The sequence below is a fragment of the Hyperolius riggenbachi genome, chromosome 10, assembly GCF_040937935.1.
Source record: "Hyperolius riggenbachi isolate aHypRig1 chromosome 10, aHypRig1.pri, whole genome shotgun sequence".
Lineage (NCBI taxonomy): Eukaryota > Metazoa > Chordata > Amphibia > Anura > Hyperoliidae > Hyperolius > Hyperolius riggenbachi.
In genome coordinates this window covers 196560870-196583127 of record NC_090655.1, presented here as the reverse complement: position 1 = coordinate 196583127, position 22258 = coordinate 196560870, and the positions used below count along the sequence as shown (strand labels likewise).

The window sequence follows — 22258 nt, the reverse complement described above, 5'->3', positions numbered from 1 at the left end:
ACTGCAAATATTAAAGAATGATTCAATGTTATAAAACACACTATATAACTTAAAATACAAATATGAGAATATTTTCTTTGCTACTAATCTTCTAGTAATTATCCGTACTACACAACCAATTCATTATATCATATTTTTTTCGCTTCAGTGTCTCTTTAAAAGTTATAACAAGAGTTGATGTATGGTGAGTTATGAAAAGTTTATGGTACATAGTTGTTAAACCGTGCAGACTTTGATTATGCAGGAAAGTCTATACATGTCAGTTAACCAAAATAAGATGTTACAATTGATAATCACCTGGTGCTATAAGTTCCTGGCTTTGGCCAGAAAGAAGAGAGCCAGAGTTATGAAATAACATTTATTCAACTTACTCCCCCTGAGACTGATGCACTTGATTCTAAATAAAGACTTTATTACAAACTTGGCAGGGATCATAATCTATAATTGCCATGCTTGTTTCTGTTATATCACACCTATAATCCTGTACACTAAATTGACTCCGTAAGTTATTAAGCTCATGTCGGACCCTGAAGACACCTGTGCACGTGAGCTGCAGGACACCCCATAGCTGTATATTAAAAATACAAACTACAAGTATTTACAAGAAAAACAGGTTTTCATGGAAACATGACACCTGCACCAGGATACTGTTTTCTATCTTCTAGATATTTTTTAATCCTCTTTACAAGCAACATAAACTCATATGCCCTTAACCACTGCTTGTTCAAGGCAATATTGCAGGGAACACAGTACAGACATGCTGTCCAGTCATGGCTGAGCAGTTTGTACTGCTCAATGAAGTGGGGAGGAGGGACAACAGGGTGCAAAGCTTTTTCATTGCTCGTAGGACAGCTGTATACTCGTTACAGCAGCAACGGAGTCCATCTAGCGTATATATGTGGCTTAATAACTACCTAACCAAGCTAATTGAAATCTTATGCCGTTTTGGTGGTCACCTGGCTGGCAAGGTGTAGATTTCAATTAGCCGCCGCTGCGCACATGCGCCGTTTCCGTCGCTCCCGCCGCTTAATCCCCGCCATCTCTTGCCGCAGCTCACTGGCTCCGCCTGTCTCCAGGACGGCAGAGCCCTGTGAGCGGGCCGATTTCTTTGGCTCCTGGCCCTGTCTTTCAATGTAAGCAACTCCCATTGGCTTACACTGAAAGACAGGGACAGAAGCCAATAAAAGCAGCTCCTGACCGGCTCACAGGAACTCTACTGTCAGAGACGGCAGAGTGGGTGGCCCAGGTTCCCTGATGTGCTGCGGTGACGGCGGGTAAGTGTGGCGATTAATCGTTATCTGTCGGGATTCCACCGTTTCTGTACCAGCGGTCTCTGGTCATTAACTACTTAAAGACTACGTCACGCCAAGGGGCGTGACCGCGGCAGCAGCCCCAGGACCGCTTAAAGAGACTCCGTAACAAAAATTGCATCCTGTTTTTTATCATCCTACGAGTTCCAAAAGCTATTCTAATGTGTTCTGGCTAACTGCAGCACTTTCTACTATAACAGTCTCTGTAATAAATCAATGTATCTTTCCCCTGTCAGACTTGTCGGCCTGTGTCTGGAAGGCTGCCAAGTTCTTCAGTGTTGTGGTTCTGCTATGAACTCCCCCTTTCAGGCCCCTCTCTGCACACTGCCTGTGTGATATTTAGATTAGTGCAGCTTCTCTTTGCTCTCTTATCTTTTACAAGCTGGATAAATCGTCCTCAGAGCTGGCTGGGCTTTCACATACTAAGGAAATTCAGACAAGGGCAAAGCTGTTTGCAGGAAGAAAAGAGCAGCCTCAAACTTCAGTGCATGAGAGCTGCAGGGGGAAAAACACACAAATGATCTCTTGAGATTCAAAAGGAAGGGTGTATACAGCCTGCTTGTGTATGGATGTATTTTGTATGTGTGGACATACTGTACATCAACCTACTTCCTGTTTTGGTGGCCATTTTGTTTGTTTATAAACACACTTTTTAAAACTGTTTTTAACCACTTTTAATGCGGCGGGGAGCGGCGAAATTGTGACAGAGGGTAATAGGAGATGTCCCCTAACGCACTGGTATGTTTACTTTTGTGCGATTTTAACAATACAGATTCTCTTTAATGCCAAATGGCATAAAGTCATGGGGCCGGCTTCTGCAGGAGATCACACGCAGGCTGCACGCGCATCTCCTGCTTGAGAGGCGGAGCTCCGCCCAGCCTTCCGCCGCCGTTTGGGAGACTGTTAGGCGGCAAGAATGCCGTCTAATAGGGATGTACAGCACTGCTATCTGCAGCAGCGCTGTACTGGGGACAGCTGTGTGACACGGCTGTCCCGCTGGGACACCAGAGAGTGATCGGCTCTCATAGGCAGAAGCCTATGAGAGCTGAACGCCAGGATTGGCTGGCTGGGGGGAGGGGGGGGGGGGATTATGGAAAAAATAAAGAAATAGCAAAATTTATTACAAAAACATTTAAATATTTGTAATAAAAAATAAAGTGTGTGTGTGTGTGTGTGTGTGTGTGTGTGTGTGTGTGTGTGTGTGTGTGTGTGTGTGTGTGTGTGTGTGTGTGTGTGTGTGTGTGTGTGTGGTCAGACCCCACCAACAGGAAGCTCTGTTGATAGGGAGAAAGGGGGGTAAATCACTAAGTAAATGCTAAGTTGTGCGACCCTGCAGCTATGCCTTATAGCAGCGCTGTCCAACTGGCGGCCCCCGGGCCGCATCCGGCCCGCCAGGCCTCCTGTTGCGGCCCGCTCCTTTCCCCGAGATGCAGGCATGGCGTGCGCTATGGGCGCCATGCCTGCTCCCTCTTGTGTGGCCTCTCCTGTGTCCCCGCTGCCTCACAGCTCAGACCTCACAGATCGCGGCGACTGAGGCAAACAGAGTGCGCATATTACCCGCACAGAGTACGTCACATGCGGAAGTGAAATCAGTCACTCCCGCATGTGACGTTCTGCCACGCGGGTGTTATGCGCGCGCTCTGCCTGTTTCAGTCGCCGCGGTCTGTGAGGTCTGAGCTGTGAGGCAGCGCTAGACCAGCGGGGACAGAGGAGAAGGCAATGGCGGGCAGCGCTGCAATGAGGTAACGCGGGGGGGGGGGGGGCACCTGTCACTCTAACTGGGGGGGCACCTGCACTGGGGGGCACCTGTCACTTACTGGGGGGGCACCCGTCACTCTCTTACTGGGGGGGCACCCGTCACTCTCTTACTGGGGGGGCACCCGTCACTCTCTTACTGGGGGGGGCACCCGTCACTCTCTTACTGGGGGGGCACCCGTCACTCTCTTACTGGGGGGGCACCCGTCACTCTCTTACTGGGGGGGCACCCGTCACTCTCTAACTGGGGGACACCTGTCTATCTAACTGGGGGGGGCACCTGTCTATCTAACTGGGGGGGGGGGGGCACCTGTCACTATCTAACTGGGGGGGGCACCTGTCACTATCTAACTGGGGGGGGGGGCACCTGTTACTACCTCATCCGGCCACACAACAGCATCACCGCCAGCCCGGCCACAGCAGCACCGCAAGGCCTTTCAGCCCACACATCATCACCAATCTGGCCAAAAACACTATTGCCAGGCCAGCCAGGCACAGCAGCCAGTAGAGAGGAGAATACAGAAGCCAGGTGAGAGGTGTCTACCATATTAAAGGGGCATTCTGCCTATTTATGTGAAATGTTCTCTATTTATGTGCCTCATGACTGCTGAATTTGTCGTGTTGGGGGCCTCATGATTGCTGAATTTGTCTTGTTGGGGGCCTCATGATTTGTTGGGGGCATCAAGATTGCTGATTTTGTCTTGTTGGGAGCCTCATGATTTGTTGGGGGCCTCATGATTGCTGAATGTGCCTTGTTGGGGGCCTCATGATTGCTGAATTTGTCTTGTTGGGGGTCACATGATTGTGAACTGCGAGACTATGGAAAAGCTGAATCATCATCATGAGACAATAGCATTAAACCTTTTTTAGCTTTTTAAAATGGAAAATAAAACTGGGAGGTTCTAAAAAAAAATAAATACATTTTTCAGGAGTAGGATCATGGATGAAATGGTTTATCTTCAGAGTTTATTTTCAACTTGGATTTTCCATAATGTTCATGTATGAGTTAAAACGTTTGTATGTAGTTTAAATTGCTGTTGCCACTTTGCGATAGATAAGTTACTTTTGGGTTGCAGTTTGGGCACTCGGCCTCCAAAAGGTTCGCCACCACTGTCCTAATCTAATGTCCCACATTGCTAAGTTTATGTAAATTTGTCTCCACCTGTGGCCACACCCACATTCTGGTCCATGGCCACACCCATTTTTCGGCGCAACGGAACCCCCATGGTTTTAGGCGCGCCGTGTACGCAACTTCACCAAAATCTTAAATTGCATTTTGTGGAAAATGCTGCCAATCTAATTGTCCTTTAATTGCATTTTTCCCCTGGGGGGGGGGGGTGTCTGGTTGCGGCTTTAGCAAGAACCTTCAGCCCTCCACCATGGGGTCTGGGAAAAAAAAAATGGCCCTCCATGCCCGTGAAGTTGGACAGCACTGCCTTAAAGGACTTACGAGCCCAAACCAGTAAAAAAAATACTATGTAATATAAACGAAAAAAACCACAGAGACACCGGGAGCCCCTATAGTGTATTATCCTTGCGATATGGTCAACAAATGTAATTAGTACTACTCACAAGTATAGGTTGCTTGGAGAGGCAACCACTCGTATGCGCAGGTGGAGAAAGCCCGTCTCCACTCGGTCTTTGCGGTTCGTGGTCGCAGCTCCTTCGAAAAAAAGATTTTTTGCCACGAATTGTGGCAAAAAGTAACACTCCCACAATGTGGGATGTTAGACCCAAGTAAAGTAGCAGTAGGAGGCGCCCTTGTTGTAATGTTTGCACTTATGCATACTTATAACAGTTGATGTATAATATATTGTAGATCGCCTACCTTAAGAATGGACACTCCACTCGGTAGGATGAAAGTTAAGAGTTTAATGATGATAAGCACCTAGGACAACGCGTTTCGCGGTAAAAAACCGCTTCATCAGGTCAATATAGTGCTGTAGCAAATCGGTGGGTATTCTGGGCGCCAAAACTAAGTAAAAAAAATGTCTTTACCTGTATGAAGTTGTAAGGCACGGAGGACGCCATCCGCGCCCTCCGTGCAGCTCCGCCGGGTCCCCGCTGCCTTTGCTCCTTCCGGCCGGACCCCGACCCCACAGCTACGTAGAGTGAATCGGGGAGGGAGGCCCTAGAGCTGCGCAGCCGCACTCGAGTCGGTGCGGTCTGCGCAGCCGCGGCCTCCTCCGGCGGCCATATTTAAAGGAGGAAGGAGAGCCCGACCCGGGCTGTGGGGTCGGGGTCCGGCCGGGGGGAGCAAAGGCAGCGGGGACCCGGCGGAGCTGTATGGAGGGCGCGGATGGCGTCCTCCGTGCCTTACAACTTCATACAGGTAAAGACATTTTTTACTGGTTTGGGCTCGTAAGTCCTTTAAAGCTGCAGTGGTCAATTAAGTAAAAAATGGCCTGGTCTTTAGGGGGGTTTACCACTGCGGTCCTCCAGAGGTTAAGGGGGCAGAGACTGCTGGTACTTAAGTGGTTACGTTTTCTTATGCACAGTAGTACATTTAAATTATGAAGAATACCTTTAATTGTAGATGGCTTCTACACTGTGTACTTCTCTGTGTAATATCACCTCAAAAATCACTGTGCTCCTTGTGCAGGTCCAAACAACTCTGATTAAAGCTATTGTACCTTAGCAGATTGTTAGTCAAGCCAATACAGCCAAGCAGTCTGTTTTGTACTATGAAGAGGGGAGCAGGGAGGATGAGGCACAGCAGATGAGGAGCAAACAACAGCAGTGACTTGTGTCCCTAAGTGCCTGTTCACACGGGATGCAGTGCACACAGCTCTGTACTACTGCTGCCTGCAGCAGAGTGCAGAGCAGTGCCAATCAATGCAAGTCAGTAAATAGATCTTGCCTGCTCTACCACTTGAAAAGACGCCTGGCTAACATTTTCTGCATGGTGATACCCCCAACAGTAGGTGTTGTAAATTGTGCTGCTTTACTGAAAGAGATGGTCATGCATAGAAATATTGATTATTTTGAACTGTGGGTATGGAGAAAGCTACCAAAACTTCCCTGGACTGCTAGAAGTTCTAACCAGTCAATACTAGAAGGGTTGATACAGTACTCTCTCAAATACTTTGGTCACATGGGCCCATATGCAATTCCCTTTTTTCACCTGGGTTTTCTCCTAGGTGATATTTTTACACCTTGTCATAAAATGCCTTTTAAACTACCAGCAGGCAATAAAATACTCAAAATAAATTGTTTTGTACTTTTTCATAAAGTTTTGGGTACTTTTTCAGTTGTAAAATATTAAGTTATTTAAAACAGAATATCAAAATTATCTCCTAGGAGATAACTAAGGTGAAAAAAAAGAATTGCACATGGGCCATAATAAGAAGGCTGGATTATTTGGGAGAAATCTTAGATGCTAGGCAAAAGAAGAAGAGGACAACAGAGGCAAAGATGGATAGACAGTATATGTGAGGCTGTGAACATGCCTAAGCAACAGCTGAAAGAAGAAGAGATTGACAGAGACATCTGGCATGTACACATGGCATGGCCACAAAAAGTTAAAGTCAACTGAATGAATGAGCAAGAATAAATAAGAGCCTGGGCAGAGGCTAGAAAGTGGATGTGCACAGTGGTGAGCAGCACTTTCCACTCCATTTCGTGTGAACTGGCCCTTAGGGAAATGTCATAGTGGATGACTAAACATTGGAGAACACCTTAAAGTGAACCTCCGGACTAAAAATCTACTCAGCAGAACTGAAAAGGCTTGGTGTTTCTTTAACAGTTTCACAGCCTCAGAACTTTGTTTTTCTTACCAAAGCATCATTTTTAGCTGCATTTTTATCTAAACTCCACCCATCAAAGAAAAAAGTCCGGGCTTTTTTTCTCCTGATGCTGTGCAGAGCATGATGGGATTTCCTATGTTGTTATTCACGTTGCCTAGCAACTGGAAGAGGCGCTCAGGACAGTTGGAACTGTGTCTCATGTTCCCTGTCACCTCCTTTCAACCAAAAAGATGGCTGCCATCATGAAATCAAACATTTGCCTGTTCTTTTAAAACAGGGTGGGTAAGATTATATTACCCATCTATTTTAATTAACATAACTAATGTACCTTAATGACAGTATGTTTGTTTAGGCTGGAGTTCCTCTTTAACTAGCACTAGATCTTTACTTGACACAATTACATACGATTGTCCAAAGTAACAAAAACTAACATACATGTAGCTTAAGTAAGGGATATATTGTTAAAGGGATACTGTAGGGGGTCGGGGGAAAATGAGTTGAACTTACCCGGGGCTTCTAATGGTCCCCCGCAGACATCCTGTGCCCACGCAGTCACTCACCGATGCTCTGGCCCCGCCTCTGGTTCACTTCTGGAATTTCAGACTTTAAAGTCTGAAACCTACTGCGCCTGCATGGCCATGTTCTCGCTCCCGCTGATGTCACCAGGAGCATACTGCTGGGCCTGTGCAGTACGCTCCTGGTGACATCAGCGGGAGTGAGGACACGGCAACGCAGGTGCAGTGTTTTTCAGACTTTAAGGTCTGAAATTCCAGAAGTAAACCGCAGGCGGGGCCGGAGCATCAGTGAGTGGCTGCGCGGGCACAGGATGTCTGCGGGGGACCATTAGAAGCCCTGGGTAAGTTCAGCTCATTTTCCCCCGACCACCCTACAGTATCCCTTTAAAGCACACCCAAAGTGAATAAAAAATACACAAGGTGGCCCATACCTGGGGCTTCCTCAGTGTCCCTCAAACTGTATGGCCCTTCAATTTCACCCAGCCTCCCTTCCGTATTGGAGCTATACCACCAATGCAAAGCTCTGAGTGGGTCTAGATCAGGCATGGGCAAACTTGACCCTCCAGCTGAGGAACTACAAGTCCCACAATGCATTGCAGGAGTCTGACAGCCACAGTCATGACTCATATAGGCAAACGCATTGTGGGATTTGTAGTTCCTTAACAGCTGGAGGGCCAAGTTTGCCCATGCCTGGTCTAGATGGAGATGGGGTGCATTTTCTGTCCACTGCACGCACTCTCATCCATCGTGCTCCTGAATGTGCATAGCAGCTACAGCCAGACGCGCTCTGCACATGTGCAGTTTCAAAAACATTTGTAACTGCAAATGGCCCGAACACTCCCAGCCAAGGTCCCTACACACAGGCGTGGGAGGATGCTTACGTAGAGGGCATGCAGGATAGACAGAGCATGCACCCATCAGAGGTGCATGGGGAGCATAGCTTCCACACAGCGGGGAGGCTATTAAAGATGAGGAGCCACACAGTATATAAGGCCACTAAAGAAGCCCCAGGTTTGGCTACCTCTTACCTTTTTTTTTTTACTGATTATTTTTAAATTAGATAAAAAAAAAGTCATTGAAATCTAGCACAAAAAAAAAAAAACTTGATTGGCCAAGTTGGAAAATTTCCATTCTAGAGAATACAAGTTTCTGAGACTTTCAACTGATTCTTGTTCAATCAAATTTTGATTGTGTTCATATTCTATTAAATAAAATCAGCCTTATGCTGGGAATACTCGGTTCGTTATTTAGGTGATTAGACGGTTCAATAGAAAATTTCCGACAAGTCCGATCTCCCTTTTGATTCTTTTGCCACTCGATTTCTGATAGAAGTGAATGGAAAAAAAAGAGAAGAAAAACTAGCAGAAAATAAGAGAATTGAATGCAGAATCGAGCGGCAAAAACGATTGAGAGCAGAAATGCACGGCGGAAACGAACCGTGTATTCCTAGCATAACTGAAAGATCAAAATTAAATCGATTTGTGTATGCCTAGTTTTACAGACAACTGGTTTCTCAAAATGTAAGGACAACCAAGCAACATAGCTTATACTTTTTTTTTTTTTTTTTTTTTTTTTTTAAGCTCAGGGTCACTTTTTATGACACTTTATGGAATTCTTACTTTTCAAAATGAGTCCACACAAAGCTATTTCAAGTATTATGCTTAAGATAATACATATGGTGACACCTACAACATGCATAAACTGAAAATGTCATCAGAACTATAATTCTAAACTGAATTTATAGCAATAATTTAGAGTTGCAATCTATACTTAAGTATGTGCCATCGTAAGGGCTGGGGCCCACTTAGAAATGCAAATCACAATCGCTAACAAATACAGATCGATTTTCAGAGCGGTTTGAAGGAATTCAATTTTGCCTTTGCATTCCTTCAAACAGAATAGCTTCGAAAATGCTGAGCGCAAGTGCCGGCGATTTTGGTAGTGCAATTACTGCCATAGCACTGATTGCCAGTGAATGGAAAATGCTACAAAAGCTCTCAGTGGACCCAAGCCTTAAAGCGGATCCGAGATGAAAAACTAACTAGAGCAAGTAACTTGTCTATATATCTTATCGAAAGTTTAGATAGTTTACACAGCAAATCTAGCTGCAAACAGCTTTAATAGAATATGATTATTTCTTCCTGTGATACGACAGCAGCCATGTTGTTTGTAAACATTACACAGAGGCAGGCTTATCTGCATCTTGAGCAAAAAAACCTAATCCCCCCTCCTCCTCCCTCCTCCCCTCTGCCTCTAAAATCTCTGGCTAGTAATACCTCCCCCTCCTCCTGCCCAGACTGAGCTCCCATGAGCCCTTGCTACTGTCTGAAAGTGCCTTGGCTCTTTGAAAACCTGTGGGCATGGCTTGTTTAGTTTATAGGGAATTAGAGTATTAAAACAAAAAAGTATTTGGCTTGAGGAATGCCCTATAAACAATAGGAACGGAACACAATTATGCAATGAGTAAAGCTGGCCATACACTAGGCCGATTACCCGCCGATCGACAGCAGAAATAGATCGGTCCCGTCGATCGCTCCGTGCGGGAAATTACCGTCGATCGCTCGCGGGTAGGGAGCACATCGCTAGCGGCGTACAATCGACGCAGGTATACATTACCTGAGGCTGGCTCCCGGCATCTTCTCCGCATCACCTCGCAGCTCCCGGCTGGCATCTTCTCCGCATCACGGCATCCGTGTGTAACTTCCTGTGTCACTGCAGTGACAGCGGAAATACAAATAGAGGGCGCACTATTTGAACTTCCGCTGTCCATGGAGTGACAGAAAGTTATACGCGGATGCTGTGAAGCGGCTTGTGATCGGTTTCAGCTGAAATCGATTCACAATCTATTTGCAGTAAAGGCAGCCATATGATCCCTCGCTGATCAGATTCGATCAGAGAGGGATCTGTCTGTTGGTCGAATATGATGGCAAATCGACCAGTGTATGGCTACCTTAAAAGTTCATCTCGGATCCACTTTAACAGTAGATACAAATGTGAAAGAACATTAAATGTGTGTAGATGTGAATAAAGGGAACTTCTACAGAGAAAAACACAAAGCTTTTGGAAATAGTATGGTTGAGGTGAGCCAGCATGCATGTCCAGAGGGAACAGTTCTCCAATCACAGCATCATCTGCAACGTGAAGCTTTCTAATTGGCTGAACAGTGTAGGTGTACTATTAGTACAGCCTATCTGAAAGGGTTTTGTCCACCCAATCACGGTAACGTAATTTTCTCGCTGGCTTTAAAAATGCCAAGAATCCCTTAGCTTTATTTTTATATGCTTGTACAACAACTATTCCACAGAGCATTAAACAAAAACTGCCATACGATATTGTCACAGTTTGCTGTCCCCTCAACTGATTAGTCCAGTGGCTGAAATCGAGTAACAGTGGCTCCTGATCTGTGCAGATACTTACTCCTACATGGAAATAATACCCTTTGGACAGTCTTATGCAGGGAATACACGGGTCGATCCGGCGGCCGATTAGATGCCGGATCGACTCCCGCCGCGTCCCCGCTCGTCCATGCGGATCGATTACCGCTCGTCCGGCGCTCCGTACCGTGTATCCCCAGCATTAGAGCCAGTTCACTTGTGCATGAAAAAAAAAAAAATGGTTCATTTCGCAGAACTAAACGAACTGATTCCTAACGGATGCAAAAGGATCCTATGTTAATCAATCAGATCCATTCAACCTGTTCCCCGGAATGGAGAACAAGTTTGGGGAGGATGTGATCAATAAGATGCGTTGCATGGGGGGGGGGGGGGGGGTTGGGGGGGCTAAGAATAAATTTACAGATATTCTACTACAGCTATCCTACAAACAGTTTATGGTGAATTGATAGGAATGTTAACATAACATACACAATTGATAGGTATGTTGACTGTTAACTAACATACACATATGCTAGTTTGTTGGAAAAGCCCTAATGTGGATAGCACTAAAAGCACTGTACTGTAGCTAGGAAGAGCAATCTGAACATTGGCAGTTTTAATATTTATTCAGCTGAAAAAAAAAACTATGCAAGCACCCATCTGTAATTACAGTTATCTACATCAAATGTGGAAGTTCCCTTTAAAGCCGACCTGAACTCTGAACTCTCTACTCTAAAAGATAAGCAACATCATAACAACCGTATAAGAAAAACGTCTGTATGGGCTTGATGACACTATGAGCGTTTGCGGTTTTTTTAAGCGCAGCCGATTTTGTAAAATCACTCTAAAAGCGCTCGTGCAATGATTTCCTATGGGAGTGTTCATATATGAGCGCTCCGCTTTCTATTGAATCGCAAACGCGGCTCCTGTCCCATTTTCTGAGCGTTTGCGTTCAATAAAAGGTATAGGGAAATCGCAAAGCGCTTAAAAAAGCGCTTTGAATTGCAATTTCCTGAGCACTTTAATGAATAAATACATTGTATTTATTCATTTCCGGGTTTCAAAAGTTCACTTCCTGACTGACCTCCGTAAGTGCCAAAGTTAATTGCTCAGCAAAAGCGATTTTCTAAGTGCAGAGCGCAGGGAAAAGTGCATTTAAAATTGCTCAGTGCTTGAGATTTGTAATGTGAACAAGGCCTTACTGCTGATACAAATCCTGCAATAAATCTGCAGTGTTTCTACTTGTTTTTTTCATGGAAACAGACATATTGTTAACATCCTGTGCTTTCAAATTAACTTATTTGCTTGACAGTCAGCTGACACAGGGGAGAGATCAAATTACAACTTGTGTGGGAATTAGACAGGCTAAACTCTCTAAATTATACAGGGTACATTTCTCTGTGTTTCCCTTCCACCCTGAGTTCAGGTCCACTTTAAAAACAAGAAGACTTGACAGCAGCATTCCACGTAGACACAAACATTCAGACTTTGTGGCCCATAAAGAAAGTTAGACTGTCAGAAATAATACAGGAGTGAGTCAAGAATAGACATTGCGTTCAGCAGAATGAATGAGAAGGGGTCCATGTAGAGGATACACAGTGCTGCAGACACTCCCCCCCAGCTAGAGCAACAGATAGAGGTAGGTGAGGGGCACACAGGTGGGTTGCTACATACCGGTAGTAGGAGAGCAGGCCATTGCTCAGCACGAACCAGCGCCTTTGGTAGCCCTTGATGTAGTTGGTCCACTTGAACAGCCAGCCCTCCCTGGCAGAACCAGAACTGGTACTGGACGAGCTGCTGCTGGAGCTGTCCCTCGGGGGGGCGGGGCCGGGTGGCGGAGGGGCGGGGGGCAGAGGCGGGAGGGAACCGGGTGGGGTAGGTGCGGGAGGGGGAGACAGGGACGGGGAGACGGAACCGGAAGCGGGGGGACCCGCTCGCACCTCCGCCATCAGGAGACACCGAGGAGCCGGAACCGGGGGCCGCCGGAACCAGAAGACGCGTCCTGGGAGGCGGGGACCGTAGGATGACCGCTTCCTAGGCGGGCCCGATGCTGGGGGAGCCATAGCAGAAAAGGGCAAAGGCTGGACATGCGTGTGATCGATGCTATAGCCAAGCTTCCAAAGTGTATCTGTTATCTGATTAACTGGAATAACTGAATCTAGCCTGAGGTGATTGCTGTATTATATGGCCGGGATAACGGGCTACACAGATGCACACAAGCCACGGCCCCATCTCACAGGAGACCTCACACATAATCCTCTCTGAATCCATCTTCATGAAGACTTCTCGCCTATTCCTCGCAGCGACTTGGCTCAATGGCTTCAATTCACAAGGGCCCGTTTCCACTAGAGCGAATCTGCCCGCATAACCAATTCAAGTGGATGGCCCTGTTTCCACTTCAGTTTTTTCCTGCGTTTTTCTGTGCAGGATTTTTCTGCACGGTAGAGCCTGCAGAATTTGCCTGCGTGTGGGATGCAGGCGATTTGCAGGCTATTTGATAGGGAAAACGCACATGCATTTTTTGCCGCGATTTCGCGTGCGAATTCAGTTTACATGAAAACTAATGTAAATTGAACCAGGCAGTGACATGGTTAACTTCGCATATACCCTGCCAAAGCGAAATCGCGGCAAAAAATGCACACGGAATCGCATCCGCATGCGATTTAGTCAGCGGTGGAATCCCGGTGATTCGCACCGCACTAGTGGAAACGAGCCCTAAGCAGTTTAGACTAGTCTACGGATGGTTTTTAGTGTACTGATGGTTTGGTCAGTTGCATCAAAGGGGAATTCACTATTACCAAATGTTTTAGACCTGGTCTAAACCATTTGTTAATTAGGTGGGTAAAGCAGGGGAAATGATCAAAAGATGCAATTTACAAACAAGTAGCTATGACTGACATTCTTCTCCTCTGACAAGCTATTCTCTGAATACTAGTGTTGTCCGGATCATGAACGATTCGGATCTTTGATCCGAATCTATTTTGTGAGTCGAATCATCAAAATGAGTGATTCGGATCGCAAAAGGGGCGGGGCCAGGAGCAGCACGCCCCTTCTCAGCGAGCAGAGGGGTCCTGGAAGCAGAGCTGAGATGGATCGCTCTGTTGGATGGGAGCCAGCCTTGCAGGGAGACAGGTAGATGAGAGAGAGGGGGCATGGGTGCCACTGCCAGATATGTGTAGAGCAGTGTTTCTCAACATTTTATTGTTATGTACCCCTTTTAAAACCCTGTACTCACCAAGTAACCCCTAGCATAGTAAATATTATCACAAGTACCCCTTGACAAATATATATTTAATTGTAGTACATGATAATTGGCTCTAAACAAAGTCCAAGCATTGACTATTGCTTTTAATTAGCTAAAAAAACTAATTTGGTGTTGTTTAAATAAGATTTATCATTTTCTAAACTCTAAATTTGTTATTCTTGGTTAAACATATCAAGCCCGAGTACCCCCTGGAACCATCAGGAGTACCCCCTGGGGTACGCGTACCACACGTTGAGAACCTAGGGTGTAGAGCACACATACTGGCTGCAATGTGCTGCTCATTATAGGCTGTCTGTTCCGTAGTTGTGCACAGTGAACACATTGGAAGCTTTTGGCTCAGCACAGCTCAGTAACTTTGCAGGCACTGTGATTGCTGTGCAAAATGATCCTCCTGCACTTGCTCTAAACAGCTGCACTTTACTTCTGGGAATGCTTTATTTCACTGTGCGAGGTTTGCATTCAAAGTACACAGATGAGCATATACGTGAAATACATGTAAAGCATATGATTGCAGCATGTGGGTATTGTGTGCAAGCAAACATTTCTGCTCTCTGCTCATCCCTCCTCCCTTCTCTGTCCACTCCCTGCCCTCTGTCCATCTTCTCCCCTTCTCTGTGTGTCCACCCCCTCCCCTTCTCCTGTCCACTCCCTGCCCTCTGTCCATCTTCTCCCCTTCTCTGTGTGTCCACCCCCTCCCCTTCTCCTGTCCACTCCCTGCCCTCTGTCCATCTTCTCCCCTTCTCTGTGTGTCCACTCCCTCCCCTTCTCCTGTCCACAGCAGGGAAAGACCTGTCCTGCTATTCATTTCACCCCCCAATGTGCCGGTAGTAAAATGATCCGAGATTCGGATCAAAGATCCATATCTTTTCAATGATCCGATTCGAATCATCCGGATCATTGAAAAGATCCGAACTTCCCATCTCTACTGAATACAATTACACTCCTGCATAATTCATTCAAAAGGTTCCATCCTCACCTAAAATACCTCACAGAATTAAGGTGCCCATACACTCGTCAGATTGGCAGCAGATAGATAAGAGATGCATCTGATGGTCTATCTGATGCGTTTTTAGAACATTTTTTACCAGGATAGAATTCCAACAGATTTCAGTTTGAAATCTATTGAAATTCGATCTGATGGCATTTTTTTGCCATCAGATTTCCATTAAGGCCAATGCAAACTGATAAGCAATCTCTTCAGATCGACCTAAATTTTCCACCCTGCAAGTTCGATGGAAATCGATCGAAATCGGCCATCGATCGGTCGATTGGCCAACCGATTTGCAATCGATCGGGATCGATCGGTCGGCCAGAAAATCGGCTGAGTGTATGGGCTGCTTTACTTTACCGACAGAAATCAGCTGGTCTAATCTCTATCAGAAAAAGTGGACGTGGATTTTCCTTGCTTGCCTTTGTGAATTGTTTAAAAACAGGTCTAAAACATTACACCAAACCATCAGTAGACTACAAACCATCTGTAGACTAGTCTAAACTGTTTAGTGAATTGAGGCCATTATAGAACTTGTGGTGGGGAAGAAAGGGTTACAGTAAAACCCGTCACAGTTTATAACTGTAGCTTGTCATCATGACTTCCTGTCCCAAATACAAACTATGAGTGTAGACGTCATCCTTGAAGGATCATTTAATATTGTATCTGTTGTCAGGCGAGTAGGTGGGAATGTCGCTTCCAATTTCTGTTTGCAACTTAAAGGTGGCCACACACCATACATTTTTTTTAAAGTATCTTTTCAATTGAAGAATTGGAAACAATTTTTCTGACTGATTGTAACATTTCAAAAATTTGACCAATGTACCACACACATATGTAAAATGTTTCTCCAATCATGAAAAAATTGATTGGATCTGTACATCAAGTATTTGACAATCTACCATACACCATTCAATTTTCATAAAAATTGATCAGAAAAATCCAACACTCCCAACCTTCTTTTATCAAATAAAAAATGGAAATTCAATCAGATTTCTCGAACAAATAAAAAAAAGTTTTTATTTTTCGGGACAACCGATCATATTTATCAAATTTGTGTACAATTGGATCTTTTAATTGTATGGTGTGTGGCCACCTTAAAGCCGCATCTACACGCGTAGATGCGGCGGCGATGTTGCTTATCAATCGAGCCGCTAATGCGGCTCGATTGATAAGATCCGACAGGACGGATCTCCGCACCGCCGATTCCCTGCTCGCTCCCCGTGAGGGGACAATGGCAGGGAATCGTGCGGAAGATAAGCGGCGCCGGCGGGGACGAGCGGGGAATCGAATGCGGCGAGCGGGGACGCGGGGGGCACGCGCAGGGACGCGGAAGAGGCAATCGGGCGGCTAATCGAGCCACCGGATCACTACAACATCTCCCCGTGTAGACGGGGCTTTAGGGCTGTGAAAACAGCCCACATAGATTTTATCAGCAAGCTAAGGAATGCCTTTGGTGATGTTTGACAACTGGTATTTGCACACTACTTTTCTACTATTGTGATCATAGTCCATTTACATAAGACGCCTACAAGTCCATGGCATTATTATTTATTGTATTTATAAAGCACCAACATATTATGCAGCACTGGACAATTAAAATGTACGTTGATACAAAGGATGGCAGACGTAATGTAACAACTTTATACAATATAGAACAAAGTTATACAGGGCAAACGGTACAAAACACATGATCATGCGATTTTAGTCTGGTTAGGAAGGCCCAGCAAGTACGAGGTGGTCATTGTAAAGGAGCCCATGATCATGTAGAATACACTAGGAAAGGGAGGACCCTGTCAAAGGTTTCCAATCTAAGGGGAGGGGAGAAGAACACACTAGGTAGGGCTTTAGAATAAAGTATTCAATAGAAAGCTAGACGCGCATGGCAGTGGGAAATGTGCAGGGCAGTTAGGTGAAGGTCATTGGAGGACCAGAGGGGGTGGCTTGTTGTATACCTGTAAACAAGCTCTAAGATGCAGGTAGGGCAGGTTTTTTTGTGCACAGATTTATACACCAGGTGTAGAATCTAGAAATGCATCCTGAATCGGATAGGGAGCCAGTGCAGGGATTTACAGAAGGGGGATGTGGATGCTGAGCAGTGAGACTGAAGGGTGATACAATGTGTTTCAAGGAGAGGCCAGACAGGAGGGTGTTACAGAAATCAAGGTGGGAGATGATGAAGGCATGGATGATCAGTTTGGTAGTGTCCAGGGTCAGAAAGGGGCAGTTCTTGGAGATATATATAATTTGCAATGACAAGAAGTCTCTCTGAGATCATTACGTCGGTTATAATTGATTTAGTGAGTTCTAGGGACAGCATGGGCTGTAACCATTGAGGTGCAATGTGCAACCTAGCAGCCTTGGCTATATGCTGAGCCAGACGATATTGCGAAAACTTCCAGCCATACACTCCCAAAAGAAGCATCAATGAGTCTGGTGCTAGAGATTTCCCTAGGGCTTGGTTGATAACAGCTGAAGAACCACCAGGGTGACAAATGCCCTGTCTAGGATTTTCAAGTTAGTCTGTATGTAAACCCGTTCTTTGTTTCTAACTACTTTAGTACTGCAGGCTCTGGTCCCCGCCTTTTGTTCATTTCACTACTTGCCAATCAGGCACCATTGAAAATGGCTCATGACCGATATACGGAACTCAGCTGTCTTTAGACAGGCGCACTATGGCCACACTGGTGCCTGAAAAAAGAGAGCGGCCCTGATGTTCCTACCGGCGAGCCCTGATGTGCAGCCCCAATGTTTCTAGCAACAAGCCCTTGTCTGTAATCTTCGGGTTGTTTGCTCTAGGCAATGGGGGACTGGAGGACATCATTAGAAGCATCAGGCTTGCCTCTTCTTAGGTTAGTATGCACTTGAGTACCTGAGGTTTGCCCCGGGTACACTTTCAGATGGGAGGCCTTAATCTGCGTACACGTTAGATATACAGTGGGTTGCAAAAGTATTCGGCCCCCTTGAAGTTTTCCACATTTGTCACATTACTGCCACAAACATGCATCAATTTTATTGGAATTCCACGTGAAAGACCAATACAAAGTGGTGAAAATGTGAGAAGTGGAACGAAAATCATACATGATTCCAAACATTTGTTACAAATCAATAACTGCAAAGTGGGGTGTGCGTAATTATTCAGCCCCCTGAGTCAATACTTTGTAGAACCACCTTTTGCTGCAATTACGGCTGCCAGTCTTTTAGAGTATCTCTACCAGCTTTGCACATCTAGAGACTGAAATCCTTGCCCATTCTTCTTTGCAAAACAGCTCCAGCTCAGTCAGATTAGATGGACAGCGTTTGTGAACAGCAGTTTTCAGATCTTGCCATAGATTCTCGATTGGATTTAGATCTGGACTTTGACTGGGCCATTCTAACACATGGATATGTTTTGTTTTAAACTATTCCATTGTTGCCCTGGCTTTATGTTTAGGGTCGTTGTCCTGCTGGAAGGTGAACCTCTGCCCAAGTCTCAAGTCTTTTGCAGACTCCAAGAGGTTTTCTTCCAAGATTGCCCTGTATTTGGCTCCATCCATCTTCCCATCAATTTTGACCAGCTTCGCTGTCCCTGCTGAAGAGAAGCACCCCCAGAGCATGATGTTGCCACCACGGTATTTGACAGTGGGGATGGTGTGTTCAGAGTGATGTGCAGTGTTAGTTTTCTGCCACACATAGCGTTTTGCATTTTGGCCAAAAAGTTGCAGTTTGGTCTCATCTGACCAGAGCACCTTCTTCCACATGTTTGCTGTGTCCCCCACATGGCTTGTGGCAAACTGCAAACGGGACTTCTTATGCTTTTCTGTTAACAATGGCTTTCTTCTTGTCACTCTTCCATAAGAGTCAACTTTGTGCAGTGCAGGACTAATAGTTGTCCTATGGACAGATTCCCCCACCTGAGCTGTAGATCTCTGCAGCTCGTCCATAGTCACCATGGGCATCTTGACTGCATTTCTGATTAGCGCTCTCCTTGTTCGGCCTGTGAGTTTAGGTGGACGGCCTTGTCTTGGTAGGTTTACAGTTGTGCCATATTCCTTCCATTTCTAAATGACCGCTTGAACAGTGCTCCGTGGGATGTTCAATGCTTATCTTTTTGTAGCCTAAGCCTGCTTTAAATTTCTCAATAACTTTATCCCTGACCTGTCTGGTGTGTTCGTTGGACTTCATAGTGTTGTTGCTCCCAAGATTCTCTTAGACAACCTCTGAGGCCGTCACAGAGCCGCTGTATTTGTACTGACATTAGATTACACACAGGCGCACTCTATTTAGTCATTAGCACTCATCAGGCAATGTCTATGGGCAACTGACTGCACTCAGACCAAAGGGGGCTGAATAATTACGCACACGCCACTTTGCAGTTATTGATTTGTAAAAAATGTTTGGAATCATGTATGATTTTCGTTCCACTTCTCACGTGTACACCATTGTCAAACCCATCTGCTGCATGGGTTTGACAGGAAGGCTTGAATGACTGATCGTTCTAACATTATTGTACACATGCAAACGATCAGTTCCAGTGTTCTCCCCAGAAATCTTTTACAGCCGGTGGCATGAAATAGTAGCCGGGTGGCATGAAAAAGGGGCCGGGTGAGATGAGAGAATGCAGGGCAGGTGCTTCTGTGCGCAACTCTGCTCACAGCATAGGAGGAGGTTAGCCGATGACAGCCGGGTGCTCACCAAAACTAACTGGGTGTAGCACCCGGCTAAAAGAGCCTGGGGAGAACACCGAGTTCATACAAAAGACCCAAATTCTTTTGTAGTCCATTCACTGCTTTCATCATGCTTGTACTGTGCACACCCAGATTAGGAAATATCTGTGATCTCATACACACCAAATGTCAGAAAAAAATCCATCGAGATAAATTTGACAGATTAAGAGGCAAACATTAGTCGTTATCTTTTTTGGTCATTGATTGTTTGTTTCAAAAGACATTTATCTCACTTGTGTACGCAGCCGAAGGTATGTTCAGAAAGGAGTGTTGCGACGTAACAGCTGCACTGTGTTCTAAAAGATTAGGAACACATATCCTAATCTTTTAGATAGGTTTGATGCAATGAATGTTTGCATGTCTGCACTATGAATATTGCAGGGCCAGAGTTAGAACACCTACAAACAACTGGGTACTTCTGCGCAGTGTAGGTAACTACGCAAGGGAATGCATTCACTTAGCTGTAAGGATAGCAGTGGTGTGGGCGGGTGGTCTTGTGTGCGTGCGCAGCAGGCGGGTGTGCGCACGCGGCGGTGACAGATCTAGAGCCCGTTTTTAAATAGGCTTAGGTCACTAGTTTACAATAAAACAACCTACGGTAATTTTTACAGCTACATACCTGATTTGAGCAGAAATAATCCTAGCCTTTCCAAAGATTCGCTTACCTGAAGTATTGTATTGTCCATCCAGACTAGAGTGTGTTAAAGAGGAACTGTCTCAAAAAATCTTAAAATTTAAAACACATACAAATAAGAAGTACTTTTCTTCCAGAGTAAAATGAGCCCTACATTACTTTTCTTCAATGTTATTGTCACTTACAGTAGGTAGTAGAAATCTGACATTACCGACAGGTTTTGGGGTAGTTCATCTCTTCATGGGTGATTCTCAGCATGGCCTTTATTTTTTTTATAAGGACATTCCCTGAAAAAGATTTATACAAAGATACTGGCCAGCCTCCCTGCATGCTGAACACTTTTTTGACAGTTGGATGGAGCAACTGCCATTTACTAAGGCAATAAAGTGGGGACAAAACAGAATTCCAGCAGTAGCAGGTGTAGCGCCTCAGCGATTGCACTTTTGGGGTACCATATAATAAATGTGATTACTATTATACAGACAGTCTTTCGTGTCTGCTTTATGGAGGTAAGTCCACCACTTCCTCCAAGCAAATTTTAAAGCTTTTATCCACTTTTATTCTGCTGGCGCCTCTGTTCTCCTACTGCAAAATCGTGTCCACCCCTGGTGGAGGGGTGATCTACCCCTTTTTCTCATCTACAGAGAGCGACTTCTTAATCCTGAGTGAGGACAGGTCTAATCTCCTCACCTGCCTATACAGTGGTTGCTTGTGTGGTAACCCACGTTTGAGTATATTCTTCTCACTGATTTGCCTTACTTCGTTTATGTTTTAACATACTACACTATATTGGGCTCTCGGTTTCTCTATATTTTATTGCCATTCACTAAGTACTTTTAAAAATAAAGAAAACTTTTGTCACTGTCATTACCAATTCTGTATTTTGTATCGATTCTGTATCTTGGTACCAATTCTGTATTTTGTATATTGGTGTATTTCCTCTGTCTCTATTATTATTATGTACTCCGTGTTCGTCTCTTACTTTATACATTGCCATGGAATATGTTGGCGGTTTATAAATCAATAATAATAATAAATAATTATAGTAGCTTATAAGTGTGGTAAGGGGTTTAAAAGGGTCTCAATAGAATTTGAAATCAGCAAATACATTGTCCGGAAAATAGTCTAGACGTGAAGGACTTTCAAAGCCACTGTCAACAAGTCCACCTCTGGCTGTCCATGCAAGTCCAGCCCCGGTGCAGCCCAAAACATGCTAAAAGAAGTTTCCAAAATCTGTGAAGGTGCATTCCTCAACAATAAGAAAGAGAATGTGCTACTGCATGGCTGCGCTCCTAACAGGAGAGGATGGCAGCCCTAATGTGGAGGGGGGCCGCGCCGAGTAAGGGGCAACAATCGGAGCTTGGAGGGAAGCCTCAATAGAGTCCTGAGGCTTCCCTCTGTTTAGGTAAACATCTCTTTTTAAACCCAAGCTTTGGTTTTGCAAATAAAGGTAGAGAAATGGGGAAGCAGCCGGACTCCGGCGACCTGGAAGATGGCTCTGGGGGGCTTTTAGCTATGATAGGGGGACTATAGAGGAGAACGGGGGGGGGGGGGAGGGGGGCATCAGGACAGGTGATAGTATATGCCTGCTCCCCCAGTTCCTCTACCTTTATTCACATCTGGTATCCTAAAGCACACAAGCTATTATAACAAATGGCCACTAGATGTCCTCAACGTGCTGTAAATCAACTAAGATTAATTTAGTTTTCACAATTCCCTGAGTGAAACTTGACTTTTGACTCACGGATAGGGCTGTGGAGTTGGTACAAAAATCATCCGACTCCTCAGTTTGTGAAACCTCTGACTCCGACTCCAGGTACCCAAAATCGTTCCGACTCCTCGACTCTGACCCCTTAGTCTAATAGTTACCAGGGCTGCTGGTTTGGTACAAAAATTATCCGACTCCTCGGTTTATGAAACCACCGACTCCAACTCCAGGTATCCAAAATTGCTCCAACTTCCCGA

At 45.3% G+C, this 22258-nt stretch overlaps 2 protein-coding genes across 4 annotated transcripts in view; one reads left to right on the top strand and one right to left on the bottom strand.

The window, feature by feature from the left end:
* Positions 1–12832, bottom strand: part of LOC137536772 (oxysterol-binding protein 1-like) — a 40340-nt gene extending 27508 nt beyond the window's left edge. The window contains exon 1 of the mRNA XM_068258979.1: positions 12375–12832. Coding sequence (XP_068115080.1) covers positions 12375–12763 — 389 coding nt within the window. The 5' untranslated portion in view covers positions 12764–12832. The remainder of the gene's footprint in view (positions 1–12374) is intronic.
* The window catches only part of LOC137534172 (N-acyl-aromatic-L-amino acid amidohydrolase (carboxylate-forming)-like), a 94781-nt gene that overhangs the window by 10534 nt on the left and 61989 nt on the right, over positions 1–22258 (top strand). The window contains exon 1 of one of the 3 annotated variants that reach the window (XM_068255562.1): positions 12610–12868. The exons of the other annotated variants lie outside the window; for them this stretch is intronic. The gene's annotated coding sequence lies outside the window, so the exon portion shown is untranslated. Of the gene's footprint in view, positions 1–12609; positions 12869–22258 lie in introns of those variants that run through there. 3 annotated transcript variants of the gene reach the window in all.